The sequence below is a fragment of the Ictidomys tridecemlineatus genome, chromosome 9, assembly GCF_052094955.1.
Source record: "Ictidomys tridecemlineatus isolate mIctTri1 chromosome 9, mIctTri1.hap1, whole genome shotgun sequence".
In the NCBI taxonomy this organism is placed as follows: Eukaryota; Metazoa; Chordata; class Mammalia; order Rodentia; family Sciuridae; genus Ictidomys; species Ictidomys tridecemlineatus.
Genome location: NC_135485.1, coordinates 127,687,239 through 127,702,613, shown reverse-complemented (window position 1 = coordinate 127,702,613; position 15,375 = coordinate 127,687,239). Strand labels below are relative to the sequence as shown.

The window sequence follows — 15,375 nt, the reverse complement described above, 5'->3', positions numbered from 1 at the left end:
AGGGTGTGCCTTTGGGGTATATATTTTTATCTGGCAAGTGGAGTCTCTCTCTGCTTACTGATCCTCATGTGAGCTGCCTCCTCCCACCACACTCTTCTGCCATGATGATCTGCCTCGTCTTGAAGGAATGGAGCCAGTTGTCTATGGACTGATACTTCTGAAACCGTGAACCCCCAAATAAACTTTTCCTCCCTTAATATTATTCTTGTCAGGTATTTTAGTCACAGCATCGAAAAAGCTGACTAAAAAACAGTTCTGTAGGATAAAGCTACCTGATAGAGTCAAGTCACTTAAGAATAAGGAGGAGTCAGTTGCTCTGCTAGAGCAAGAGGAGAGAGCATTCTAGGCCAGGAGAATGGCAATCCGTGGAGCAGGAGAGAAGAGGGGGAACACAGCAAGATGGAGACCTGACCTGAGTCACTGCAGAGGCAGACTGGCAACACAGCTCAAGGAAGGGCTCTAGAGCAGACTGCCTGCCTTCAATGAGCTCGTGTACTTGGTATCTGCGTGGCCTTGCGCCAGTTACTTAATATCTGTTTTCAGCTGTAAAGGGAACTAAGAAAGATTTTGTCTAGGATTAAATTAATTAACACATGTGACACTTTTAAAACAAAATCTATCAGAAATATATTAAGTGCTCCAAAATATTAGCTATGATTGTTGTGTTTGCAAAGAACACAGTTCAAAGTGGGAATGAAAGGATTTTAACTAAAGATAAGCTGAAGCGTGGTTGGCCTCAGTTAAAAACAGATTTATTGGGTGCCTACTGTGTGCTGGAAACTGTTGGAAGAACTGGGGACCCAGCCAGGAACACACATTCCTACAGTTGCTCAGATAGGTTCCGGAGTCATCTTTGATTTCTCCCTATACTTCTTACCCTTATTAATCCCACTGTAAGTTTTGATCTTCCCATCCCGTAACTTAGACCACTTATCATTCCCTCTCCATCTGCCTTGCTCAAGTCACCACCAACTCTCATTTGGATCAATACCCTGGCAGTTGCCCACAGACCGGGTCATCCTGGAGTGATAGTCAAAATGAAGCCATGCTACTTCTCTGTGTGAGAGGGTCCAGTGGTTTCCCAGTTCCTAAGAATAAAATTTAGGCTTCTCAGACATTATTTTGACCATGGCACTTCTAAACCCTCAGGAACAGAGTGGGGGAACAAATGGGAAAAAAAAACCTTAAAAAAGCACAAAAGAAATTTGGAAAGATTCTTTTCATTCATCCCATAAAAGTGTTGGAAGATACTATGGTCATTAATTAATTAATATGCAAATGCATCAATAATTGATCTGTTAATTAATTTAATAACTGAGGGGATTAACACTGGTGAATTTACAATCAAAATCTTTAAATATAAAGAGAATGAAACAAAAAAACCTATATTATTAAAATTTCTAAAATGAATTATTGGAAAATGTCATTTCTCTGACGTATGAAACAGAATAAGGTGAATGAAACAATACTTTGTTGAATGTTTTGTTATAATTAATAAACACTAATAATTACTTTAGCAGGACACTTTGAAAAGGGTGCCTGCAGGGCCCAGTCATTTCTGTCCTTCCAAGTATGTCCCAGAGAGTTTGGCCTTATAGTAGTGGCCAGTTCTTTGGTCTTTCCTATGTCAGCTGTTATTTCAGTATTTCAGCTTTCCTCCTCACAGATTTAATTTACCTAAAGTACAAAAAATAGGAGTTATCTAAGAGGGATAAAAAAAAATAGCCAAGCTAAGTAAATTAAAAAAAAAAAAAACACCCTAATTCTATGTAACTTTCTAAGTCAACTGACTTGGTCTAGGGAGGGCTTCACAGTCTCCTGATAATAAACATGCAGGCCATTTTTCTAGAGCTTTTCTCACTGTGTTAAGTGGGCACACATGGAAAGATTTTTATGTAGTGATATATAAAAATTTAGATTAACAAGTAAAGCCAGAGTTTATCGATATACATACATGCATGCATACAAACACACATGTAATATATGCATATATTTATAAATACATTACATATGTACTTATGTGTGCAAGTGTGCGTGTGTGTGCATGCAAGTTTGCATCTTGATAATTTGTCTTTCCAGATAAAAGAAAGTTTGGAGTGTTTAAAATGGTCCCAATACAAATAAATTTTTAAAGTTCTAAATAATCTAAAAACTAACAAAGAAAAGCATCTCTTACAAATTTTTATTCTCTTTGTTATTTCCCACAGATAGGCATTTGAAAATTTTTATTTCCAAAGAGAACACAGATGCTGCAGTCTTCTGTTCTAGAAGTGGGCATCCCCTAATTGTGCCAAACAGATCTTGTTCTGGTAATGTCTGTGGAAATTCTGGGAAAGCAAAAGAGCACTTATGGGCTCATAGCCTGGTATTGATTTAACAACTGAGATGGTGACAGGGGTTATTGTCACCTCTCTAATTTCCAACAAAGAAAAGAGCAAAGGGTGTGGGTATAGACCAAGGGATGATTTTTATACAGTTGCAGTAATATTGACATTTTAAGAATTATTTTTCAACCATGATGGAGAACTGAAAAAGATCTGAATAGTTTGGGGCCTTTGCTGTTTTAATAGGCCTGGAAGACTATGTAGAAGACAAAGCTTGATATGATAAGACCATTTGCCTGGCAACTAGCTTCTTCAGAAAGTTGAATTTTGCAAACCTCCTTAGAGAATTTATTGCTTAACAAAACAGCAAAATGTTTTGAAAAGAAAACAAAGTGATTTCACAAGAGTCTTCAAAAGTAGGCAAACATGCATGAAGGAGTAGAAAAGCACACCTAAAGGAGTTTAGATTCCTTCAATGTTGTTATAAAATATTACATTCTGAATAAACATCTTCAGCTTGTCACATCTTATGCCTGGTCCTTGTGCTAGATCTAGATTTGCATGGAAAAAGCTATATGGGTAGTTTGCAAAAGCACCTTTGGAAGATAATTCTGAAATTTAAAATTTCAGTAAATAAAAGATCCTAATTTTTTGTACCTATCTAAGTCAACTGACATGGTCTAGGGAGGGCTTCACAGCCTCCAGATAATAAACATGCAGGCCATTTTTCTAGAGATTTTCTCACTATGTGGGCACCCATATGGACGAAAGCCTAACTTCTAATTTAAAGTTAATCTCCTATAAGTCAGTAAGAAGTATACGATTCAAATGAGAAAAAAAGGTTTTACGAGACATGAAATTAAAGGGTTGTTTCTTTACAGCCCACATTCAGTGAATATGGCAACTGATGGTCCTAATTGCCACTGGGCTGACTTCTGATGTGACGTTCAGCAGATATCAACTGGGGATGTTAAAAGTAAGGCATTTTGGAAGAAAGCAATATCTTAGAGACATGTACAAATTGGAATCCAATCTCTTCTGCCACATAACAGAACTGGATAGCTGAAGCAGAAAATAATAACAAGCAGATTAATATTCCCTGTCCCTAGATGATTTTGTTTATTGTATCCTCATATACATAGCTAATGTGGTTAAAACTGCCCCCAGGAATTTGTATTTGAGTCTATAAATGGCACTTTTATTACTTAGCTACTCAGAGCAATTTTGATATGATAATAAGTGATATTTTAGGTTCTTTTAAAAAGCAATCATACTATCTGATAATATCATAGAGAACTAAAAGCCTGAAGTATACTAATGCTTCTGATGTGATTGTTTTCAGTAGTTAAAGATCAGTTAGACAATATCAATGAACCATTTGAAGACTTAGCTAGTAAAGCCAGTCATGAGTGTCAAATGTAGAATGCAAATATAATGTATTTGTTCTTTAAGAAATAAACTTACAAGGCACAGTAGTAATCTAGTTACCTAAGAAGTAACAAAGCACATTGAAATTCCTTCGGCAAACGTGGATGACACAAACACCCAAACCTTTTGCCTTGTCACTATGCCCATTGGTTGGATTTCACTACCTGGGTGTGATCAGTAACAACTATGTTAGCTTGCCCTGTTCCACTACTCATTTAAATTTCATTATGAGGTCAGAGAAGGGCTCCTTGAGGAAGTGCCATTCAAAGTGATACTGACAAAGAGTGTCAGCAATAAGTCCACAATGGGAGAACAGAACGGCAGGGAGAACAGGAGATTAGGCTAGAGAGGGCACAAAGTCCAGGCCAACTTCAGGGTGGGGGTGTTTAAACCAAGAAGTGTCTGGATCAAGTTTTTCAAAAGATCCTCTGGCAGCTAGATTTTGGTGGAGTCAGCATGGTTGGGGAAGAGCAGGTAGGAGTCTGTCCTAGTGATCCTGGCAAGACATGATGGTAGCTATACAATGGGGACAAGTAGGTCAATGCGGGATATGTTTTTGGTATCTGCTGGGGCATCATGGGGGATTCCGTGGGGGCAAGGTAAAGGCCATATAAAACTCCAGACAGCCTTGGTGCGGCTTGCTGAATTAGGGAAAGACTGTGGAAAGGTTACTAACGGTGGGAGAGGAGGGAAGGGAAGCAAGAGTCTGGTTTAAAATTGTATTAAATTTGGAATATCTATTTTATATCCAAGTAGACATATCAAGGAAGCAGTTAAATACAAATATCTGGAGTGTGATGGAGAATTCAGTGCGGAACTTTTAAAATGTGGTTGTTGCCAAATTATGACTAATATTTGAAGCTCTAAGACTGGATCCAGTTTGTAAGTATAACTGAAAGAGAGGGCCTAGGACCCAGCCCTAGGGTTCCTCACCACTGAGAGTTTGAAAGCAGAAATCTAGCCAGCAAAGGAGATGGAAGCAGTCCATTTGGAGGAACAGCATAGGACAGGGTTCCTGGAAACCACCAGTACAGGATATTTCAGGGCTAGAGTGTTACACCCTGTCAAATGCTGAGAAGACTTCAAGCGCAGTGAGGACAGAAACATAATGATTAGATGTGGCAACAATGAAGGTCACTGAGGACCCCACACGGAGAGATTGCAGTGAGTGCTGGCATCAGAAAGGAACTCAGAGTTGACAAGGCAAGAATGGAGGGCAAAAATATTAAAACAATGTTTCTGCTTGCTCTGAAGGGTAGAAAGCAATGGTATACAGGCTGGAGGTGAGAAGCCAAGGGAAGTGATAGAGAAGATATGAATGTCAGTGGGGTTGATCCAGTGGAAAAGGAGAAATTGACGATGCAGAAAAAAATGGAGAAACTTTGGGCAAAGGGTAGGGAAAGGTAGAGAGGGTGCATGGAGAGGAAAGATGGTGGAATGAGAAGGACATTATTGTACCTGTATGACCGCAGATATGGTGCGACGTTACATTGTGTACAACCAGAAAAAGGAAAAGTTGTGCTGCAATTGTCTACAATGTATCAAAATTCATTTTGCTGTCATATATGCCTAATTAAAATTTATATATAAAAAAAACCGTTTACCTGAAGGAGAAAGTCTTGGAACAAGTGAGGGCTTGGATCTAAAGAACAAGTGGAAATCTGGGTGAGGTGGTGCATGTCTGTAATCCCAGCAGCTTGGAAGACTGAGGCAGGAGGATCACAAGTTCACAGCCAGCCTCAGCAACTTAGCTAGGCCCTAAGCCACTCAGCAAGACCCTGTCTCTAAATAAAACACAAAAAAGGACTGGGGACGTGGTTAAGCACTCCTGGGTTCAATCCCTAGTGCCAAAACAAAAACAAATAACCAACAAAACAATTCTTAGAAACAAACTGTTCACCCAGCACAAGGGGAGGAAAGTCACCATGAGTGAGTTTACCTATGTGTAAGTTGGTATGTATGGGGTAGGTGATGAGAGGCTATTTGGGGACTAGAGGAAGAGCATATGCATATTCTGGGACATCAAAGCTAGTGCACATCAATTGTATTAATGAGTATACATCGATTTATTTGTTACCATCTTAAAGACATACAGGCAATACAGAGAATGGGATTTCAGGGCATATCTCAGATTGATTCTGCCTGATTGAAAATGACATTTAGAATTTCTATGCCATTACATCCTTCTATACTGAAGATCTATGACTTACCAATTAGATCATTTTATCATGCTGCTCAGACAGAAAGCCAAACTCAAAATCTGCCTTGACAAGTGTCATACGAGCATGCCAGTTCTCTCTGATTCCTTTCAGCCTCTGGGTTGTACCTCACATGAAATCAGCATGCACACACTCCTTATTGTCTCCTGCTCACAGGTCTTACTGTCTCAAATAGACATTAGGGCTTCAGGATGAGGCCATGCAACTGACAATAAAATATCATTGTCTCTCCCACTGTGAAAAACCTAGTATTAGATAGAAAGTAAGTACTTAATAAATGCTTGTTGAACAATTTATCTTTTTAGAGTTGAATGGCTAATAAAAAGTTTTATGCAGCAATCCCTGGGCTAATAGAATATGCATAATTCTTCATAGCACCTGCTGGGCATTACTGGGAGATGCTGAAATCACTCATCAATTTTCTCCTTTATATGCTATTCAATTAGTTTGTCTGGGGTGAGATCCAGAATGTGTATCAATCAAAAGCATAACAGTGAGCCATGCTCGAGCTATCTTCATGCTAATAGTTTGCATCCACTATCTTACAGAAGGCTTCAATCTAAAAACTTACTCCAGTGTGGGAAGCTTCAAGGAGAAAAATGCACTATTAAGGACTTAGAATTATCCAGTGTAACTGTTTTTCTGTAGCATAATGATAAATTTGAAATCAATTTGGTAATATCCTTAGTGGAAAAATGATATCAATATTAATAGTATTAAGAAAACATTCATCACCAGAGTCTATTTTGTATAATCTTAGCTAAAATTTTTTCTTCAGTATACACTGAAAGCTTACTTGCAAATGAGCTTTTAGTCTGTGGAATTTTTGAAGCACAAATTTAATTCCTAATTTTATGCTTCGGTCTTCAGTCAATTGGAGCTATTTGAATATTATTATATTTAAATTAGAATGCAAATATCCCTTATATACTTTTTCTTAAAACTAGTAATTAGGAAAAACAGTACAATGAATCAGACATTATGACTCTATATGCACATATGACTACATGACCAGCATGTTTCTACATCATGTACAACCAGAAGAATGAGCAGTTGTAATTTATTTATGTAAGATGTGTCAAAATGCATTCTACTATTATGTATAACTAATTAGAACAAATAAAAAAATTAAAAAGGAAAGAAAATTAGTAACTATACCATCAAACAATATGGGCCTTTAATTTAATCCAAAAGGTGAGCATGGAAAGTTAGTGAAGTAACTGTCAGAATAACATTTAACCAAAGGTTTTTGATGCTACTATGGCATCTATGGAGCTCTGTAGAAATGAGAAATAAAAGTTACTGTAAAATTTGATCATTTTATAAAGTAGCTATTGACAGAATGAATTATATTGTTTTTCCATATTCTATACAAATTGACAGAGATAATATCAAAGAAAAATAAATATATCGAGAGATTTAGAATTTTAGAATATATGAAACCTGTGCCAAAAATATTAGAATCCCATAGCATTAGGCAATATACTAATACTATGTTGAGAGTCTTTTTAAAACATTAGCTGCATAAAACATTGTAGCATTGCATAAAACCTGAAGAGTTTGATGAATTTCATAAGATGCATGTACATTTATATGATTTCTATTTTTAATGTTAAAAGAAATTGATTATAACAGAGTCATTAAGTCTATATAGAAGCAATGCTAAGCCTATTTAGTTGTTATTTTAAATTTCTATTAATTTTTCACTAACCTATATGGATTTTTATTTTGCTTTTATTCATCCCATATTTAGATTCTAACTAGTGATAAAATGGTAAAGTTTACATGATACATTTAAAAATAAATCCAGACAATTTAAGATTAATTTTTCCTTAAAGAATTAATTAACTATGATCCATTGATTCATTCTATGGGTACTTGTATGGGAAAGAAAATATACAAATAAAAGTTTTTTTTTTAATTACCAGCAAAAAAGATTCATAAATCTTTCTTTGATAGCTCCTTTTTTCTTGTATTGAGACAGAACACTTTAAAATGAAGGTTAATAAGCAATTATTGGCCCAGACTTAACTAAATACTGTAAATGTGATAGCAGAATATCTTGGTAAATATAAGAATTTTGAGAGCCATAAAATTGAAGACTTTGATATGTGCAAGATCAATAGACATGACTTATCACTATTTAATATAATCTTTAATTTTTAAATACTATGTTCCAATAAAAAGTGTATGGCACAGGAAAACTGAAATTTCAATAAAGAACCAAGACAAAAGAAACAAACTTTGTATTAAAGTATCTTTAAGAGGTTATACTTACGCAGCAACCTCCTCTTTTGACAATCCTTTGAAATTCACCTCCACATAATGATCTATGTCTTCTTTTTCTTTGATCAATTGAGCACTGAGTGAAATGGAAAGAAATAATAAAGCACTGCCTTATGAATTTGGAAAGCTACCAAACACATAAAATGCCACCAGCAGAACAGAAATATTCAGCTACAATAGCATTGATAATAAATATTATGCAATAGCTATGGAGTTAGGTTGTTAATGGACCCTTTAGAAATTTTAATTTTCCTGAATGGAACAGGGATGAATATTAAGCTCAATGTTTTATAAATAAATAAAACACCAACATGTGTCAATAATACATATTCTTAAGTAAGTGGAGTTTTCTCCTTGATGTAAGGTTTTCTATACCTTGTTCACACTGTTCTGCAGAATAACTTCCCAATGCAAAAGTCACATTGTGTTTGGAAAAATACTTATTTGACAATGTAAAATATTTATTTGTCCCAAACATTATTAAATTTTGCCTTGAAATGCTGTTTAAATGTTTTTTCAAATCTATTTTGTAGTTTTAAATGGACACAATTCCCTTATTTTATTTTATTTTTTAATGCGGTTCCAAGGACCAAACCCAGTGCCTCACACATGCTAGGCAAGTGCTCTACCACTGAGCCACACCCCAGCCCCAATGATTTTTTAATTATACTTAAAATTCAAGTTATTATTAGGGGTTCAAGATGCAAATGATTTTAAGAAGACTTTACTGAGAAATATATTCACAGTGTATTCTTTCTTCACATTCTCTTGCACCTTTTAAAATAAATGTGCTATTAACCTCTTATAACTCTGAAGATATGAAACGAAACATTTCTAAATATTTGCGTTTTATTCAGAAGCTATTAAAGAATGCTTATGAAAACTGTGCCCTAACTGAATGATAAAATTTCTTTCTTTAATAAAAAGACCTCAAGAAGAAGTTTTCTTTTCAATCTGTCTGAGGGATGTGAGATTGGGTTATGTTTTTGCTCAGCTCAAAAAGAAAATGTAATTTCAGTCATTAAAAAAGACAGTAAGAACAAGCTTTTTCATATTTTGTAAATATTTCACAGTATTCAAAAGTAAAACAAAATACTCATTCATACATATACATAACCATATGCATCAGTTGAAAGATTTCTCAGTTATAGAAAAAGAAAATTTTGATTTGCTACTTTAAAATAACTTTTATTTTTGTTTAGCTGTGTATTTATTCTGATCCAGGGGCTTTGGTCTTTCCCCAAAATACTAAAAATGAGATATGAGAACAAAGAAGTCTCATAATACTTTGATCATTATGCCTTGCAGGAATTGAGAAGTATGCAGTAAGGAAAATAGTCAAACTTCCATATGCAAATTATTTATATTGATAAATAATATGTGTATTACTAAAAGTCAACAAAATTACAAATGGCAATTTCAAAGTAGCACATTCTCACTTAATATTCATAAATATGATAAATGCATCAAGTTCTCTGTTCTGCATTTTCTCAGTGACAACTCTAATAGCTCAGCAGCCGTTCAAAGCGGCAGTTTGACGATGCACTTTGAGGGCCCAGCGTCATTTTGGGACCTAAGGCAAGCCTGTCAGCCTATCCTAGTAGGAAGGCTGCGCCCTCATTTCTCCAAACCAGAAGTCAGCATTTGAGACCTCACAGATAAAAAGCCATATGCTTTTATTTCTTAAAGCTTCTCCTTTCTTTTCTCTGCACACGATAAAAAAAGGGAAACATCTCAAAACTCTATAGGAACCTTGACATAACTGCAATGAGGAGTGAGATGATTAAATGAGTACTAGTTTGGTAAATAAATACCTCTTTAGTATTTGAATGAGCTTCATCAATCCTTTGAAACAACAAATTTGAGAATCTGAGTATGACAATATATGCATTTCTCTTTTCCTTAACCAATCTTATTTTCTTAGAGACACTATTGTCATCTCTTATTGCAGAATTTTATTCAGTAAGAAATGAAAACAAGGAACACTTACCTTGGAATTAGTCTTGAGGAGCATGGTAGCTTCTGTCTCGCTAAGTCTATAAGCTTTGGACGTGTCATGAGTATTGGGGGCAGAGTGGTCATTTTGGACTATAAAAAAAGCAAACAAAATGATATTTTTAAAGAACAAATCTTCAGAGTATCCTTTCCAACATTATTAACAATCTCCAGTCTGTCAAGAATGCCTCTGTAGGTAGAGCTATTGTTCTGTTACTTGGGAATCATACTCAGTGAGTAGATTCTGCAGGTTCTCTTCTCATTATCTGTCTACTGTTTGATTTTTGGTCAATTTATTCCTCAGCTGCATCTTCATCACCAAGTGGATGAGGAGAAAATCCAATAAATTCACTAAGATTCAGATCATCAAGCAGCTTTGGTAACGGTTTTGTTATAGGACATGGTTGCAATTAAAGCATGAAGGTTTTCAGGATAACTATGGATTTCAAATGTTTAGAAGAAGATGTGGTCAAAAAGTTAGGGAGAATTTTGGTGGGATCCTGATGGGGTAGAGTCTTGAAAACTAGTTTCTGATTGAGATAAAAATCTATTAATGGGTTTAGAGCTCAAAAGTGTCAAGATCTCACTGTGACTTGGAATAGATCACTGTTTTCCAATATGACATAAATGAAAAATCTTTTGAAATTCAGTGTAGAAATGGGTAGTCTTGGGTAATCTTGTGTTTCTGAAAAAGATTATTACTTTGGCCTTAAAATAATTTTCACATAATTAAAAAGATTAGTCTAATGCAGATCAATGTTTTATATTATAGTCCTAATATTGGTTTATCAAGCCATGCTCTGCTTCATGAAACATAATGTCTTCTTATTATAGTTTTAAAGTCTAATCAGTAGTTTTATAGTAGTTGTATAGTAGTTTTATAGTTTTACAGTCTAATCAGTAAACATTAATACTTTTCTCCAGGAAAAAACATCAGAAATGCTTTACATTATATAGCATACATCATAATATAATGCCTTAATTCCTTTTAGTTAAAAGCCTTTTTCTGCGGGGCACAGTGGCTATTATCCCAGTGGCTTTGGAGGCTGAGACAGGAGGATCATGTGTTCAAAGCAAGCCTCAGCAAAAGTGGGGCACTAAACAGCTCAGTGAGACCCTTTATCTAAATAAAATACAAAATAGGGCTGGGGATGTGACTCAGTGGGCAAGTGCACCTGAGTTCAATTCCTGGTATCCCCCCAAAAAATCTTTTTCTGACCAAATATTATATTACTAGTAACTCTGTATTAGGATGATTAGAATTTACTAAATGGCAACATTATGCAGAACATGTGTCAAGAATTTCTGACCAACTTAGGGTTAAACTCCATGGACAGGTCTGAGAGACATTAAAGTCTCCTAAATCCATTTCCTATGCTTTACTTCAGAGAAGCTCTAAAGACCAGAGTCTTCTGATGTGACAGAGTAACTTTGAGCCAACTCAGTTTTTAAATCTCACCTACCCAGCCCTAGTAGATTTCAAATGGGAGCGAAGGAGACAACAGCTGTGATATCTTGAGTCAGGACATTCCAGCCTCTGCGAGTTGAAACTGTTCTGAGGTCCCCACTTTGCCTTACCAGGCATGATGTAATGGGCGGTGGGGGCAGAGCGATCTCTGCTCCTTTGCAGGGGCATTCAAAGGATTCACCAAGAAACTTCCCCAATACTGAGAAGATTCAGCAACTTGCAGAGAGAGGAAACAGACTACAGAAGCTCTGATCCAGCCAATAATTCCCATCAAGGTGCTTATAATCCGCTGCAAAAGTTGGCCTACCAGTATGTTATATAAAATCTATCCTCTTTGATGTTTACTTGGGTTAGACAATTTTTGGCTAGAAATACAAGCATCTAATGAAATCAAATGCAAATGATGTACACGGAGAGCAACATGTCTTCTTTGTCACCCAGATCAACCGCATTTTTTTTTTTTTCAAATTCTGAGTCAACGTTTTCAACCATTAAAGTTTCAGCTGCCAGTTCCTTCATTTTGCTCTCCTCTGATCTGAGAACATGAGCAGCAGGAGCACCTTTACTCTTAAATTTAGTTTAATGTAAGTATTGCAAGCCCTGCTGGCAAGCCTCAAGGCACAAACTCTGAATGGGGGGCGGTCAGAGCAGAATTATAAAATGGGAAAAAAGTTATTAGCTGCATGCTGGAAAAATATCCCTCAGCCAATCTAGGTTGGAAAGTTTAAGCTCAGAGTTGGGGTGGAAATTGAGCAGACTCTCTCCCTGCTCTAAACCCCACCTCTTACCTTGCCTATGCCTGTTGGGCAAGGATATTTTGTTCTTCATAAATAACACATGGGCACATAAGTGTACTTTATTTTACATAATAGATGATGTGTGATCTGAATTTCATGATGCACATAATGTTTGAAATACACCACATATTTAGTGGGCTCCTATAGCAAATTATTTTCTTATCTAAGTAATCACCATCTCTTTTGTTCAGTATTGTTTATGCTGAATTTTCTGAAAGTAGGAAGTAACTATATTCTAGCAAGTAGAATCGGCCAAAGAGAAAAACAAGGAGAAAAAATGAAAGTATGTTTAGGAGCCCGTCATTTGAGGCTTTAATTATACCTGAAGAGTGAAGAAGCCTATTGCTCTTTGTTAATCTGAGCTACATGGCTTTCCTAGTGTTGGCCAGTGTTCCCGGTTCCTAGGTGAGCTCCAACCTAGTCTCAGCTGTGAAAAATGGGTTGAGTGCTGCTGTGTGGTGACTGACTTTGACCCACAGCAGAAATGGAGCACATGGCTCTTGGCTATCGGGGGTTCTCCCAGCTCATCACCGCAGAGGAAAACACAGGGCAGAGTGATTACAACAAGGGGAATTGCTCAGATTCAGGTGAGTAAGAGAAAAGCAGAATAAGAGGTACCTCTCTGGCTGGTATCAAAATGAGCTTAGCCCCAGGAACCCAGGCTGAAGCAGTCTGTTAGGAGGACCCAGAGGCTGCCCCCTCAGTGCCAGTAAGTGGGCTGTGCTACATGTGGCACCATGGGGCTGAGACAGAGATCAAAAGGCCGCCTAAAGCCATTCCACTGTTGGTATTCAGAAGAGATTTGGTGCATTCTTTGATCTGCTGGTTGGTTCTTGTATCAGCGGTTACAGTCTCTAAGTTTGGCCCCCACATGCAAAGACAAATGAGAATGGAGAATACAGGATGAAAGGTTTGAGAGTTCTGGGTCAGGCTGAAAGTGTCCCACGGTGTGAGTTTAAATTTCTGGCCCCCAAGTAAAATTCTTCAAAGAGTAACCCTCCTTCCCACTATCCCCAGAGATGCCCTCATCAGAAAACACAAAGGGTGTGTGAGGGGGTACTACTACTTTGTAGACAGAGGCTACTTAGGGAGGGACTGTCTGAGGTTGACCAATGTCTCCAGAGTTCAGCCATTTGGGGATAAAAGCTGGGATGAGAGAATTAAAACTCATAAACCACAATATGTATATATATAATACCATAATATGTATATATAATATGTATATGTAGACATATAGATATAGATATAAATATACATGCATATCAATCATCAAAAGAGTTAAAAATAAATATGATTTTGCTACTATGTACAAAAATCATCCAGAAGAATGAAAACTTTTCATACCATCACCACAAGCTCTTTTACTAGGAAACTTTAAAGAAAACTACAGAATCTAACAAATCATGCTTCTTGAAAGAGCACAAAAGAATTCACACGAATGATTTTAAGAAGTCAATGAATAATGTTTATCCCTTGCATCATAATTTTTGGATGCTTATAGCATTCTGTGGTGGATAATTACATAGGTTGTTAAGTAAATAGAAATCACACATTTCCTGCCAACTGACATTTATTGATGGTTAGATCAAAACAGAGAGTCGGAAAAGTGTTTGAAGGCAGGCCACGTTTCACCTAACTTACATTTGCAAATTACTGCTGAAGCTCTCTCCAGGCTTACAGACTTCAGCCTGGAAATCAGGAAGAAAAATAAAATAGTAAAGAGAGAAGGAAAATTAAAAATTCGGTCAACAGAAGAACTCCTCTGCCACCCTAAGCATGCAATAAGGTTCATTCTTTCAACAAATATGATGTGTTTGTACCTAGTATTTGTATATGTTCCTACTATGTATTTAAACGAATCACTGTTAAATACAAACCACCCAAAGTGTAGACCCAATGAAACTTATCACGAATTTGATGAAATATCAAAACACCTGAAATATGGGTGTGTACTGATATAGTACAATACAAATGTGATATTAGGGATAATCACTTGTTTGTTCTCTTAAGTTTTTGAGGTGGAGTTTTCTTCACCCCAACAGAAAACAGTTTAATCCCCTTTTTGTTCTCTCCTAGTTCTAAGAAAGTTTTAAGAAAACTACAGAAGAACTATCACAAAAATTATGCTCCTTGAAAGAACAAAAAGAATTCACGCCTATCAACTTTTCCCTACACCTGTTTATTTATTTTCATGGCTCTGAGAGGGTCAGGTGACTTGGGGCGCAAGAATAGCGCCTTTCTCTAGTCCTTTCGATTGTCTTTTGAATGAACTGGCTAGGGCCTCAACTTAGGGAGCTTGAGACCCACTGATGGAGAAAGGTCCCGGGGCTGGGGAACGGACTGCCTGGAAAGAACAGCCCACCTCAACGAGGAGCTGAGAAAGCCCTGTCCCCAGTCTCGCCCCCAGCGTCACGAACCTCGGAGAACTGGCCCTAGGGAGCAGCTCTGGTTTTCCGTTCTGCAGAAGCGAGTCCCCTCCGGTGGCAGGTGCAGGGTGCCGACGCCGCCCCCTCCTCCCGTGGAGTTTCCGAGACCTGGCACCGCTGGGCCGAGAGAGGGGACGCCTAGAGCGTCTCCAGGGAAACAGAGGGGCGAGGAGGGGCGGTCGGGGGCGGAGTTAGGCTAAACCGGGGCCGGGGATTGGGCAGCTCCCAGGCTCTGAGGGAGGGGGCGGTGCCTGGGGAGGGAAGAGGGTGGAGCCTACCGACGGCTGGGCGGGGCGTTGGGTCTGAGCCAGCCCATCTAGCAGGATCACTTTCAGAAGTTTTCTTAACCCAGGGCCTGGAGTTTGCCGGAGTCACTTCCGTCAAGGTACTGCATTCTCAGTCTTTTGCAGCGTTTCCCATTAGTCCACAAGA

The 15,375-nt window shown here is 37.4% G+C and overlaps 1 protein-coding gene across 2 annotated transcripts in view; it reads right to left on the bottom strand.

The window, feature by feature from the left end:
• Window positions 1-15,094, bottom strand: part of Ttc29 (tetratricopeptide repeat domain 29) — a 194,403-nt gene extending 179,309 nt beyond the window's left edge. Inside the window, exons 1-4 of one of the 2 annotated variants that reach the window (XM_040293226.2) lie at window positions 14,935-15,094; window positions 14,159-14,205; window positions 10,248-10,345; window positions 8,250-8,333 (exon numbers count right to left, since the gene is read on the bottom strand). In XM_040293226.2, coding sequence (XP_040149160.2) covers window positions 8,250-8,333; window positions 10,248-10,339 — 176 coding nt within the window. In that variant the 5' untranslated portion in view covers window positions 10,340-10,345; window positions 14,159-14,205; window positions 14,935-15,094. The remainder of the gene's footprint in view (window positions 1-8,249; window positions 8,334-10,247; window positions 10,346-14,158; window positions 14,206-14,934) is intronic. The other variant, XM_021727883.3, reaches the window with a different exon arrangement.
• Window positions 15,095-15,375: the final 281 nt, after the last annotated feature.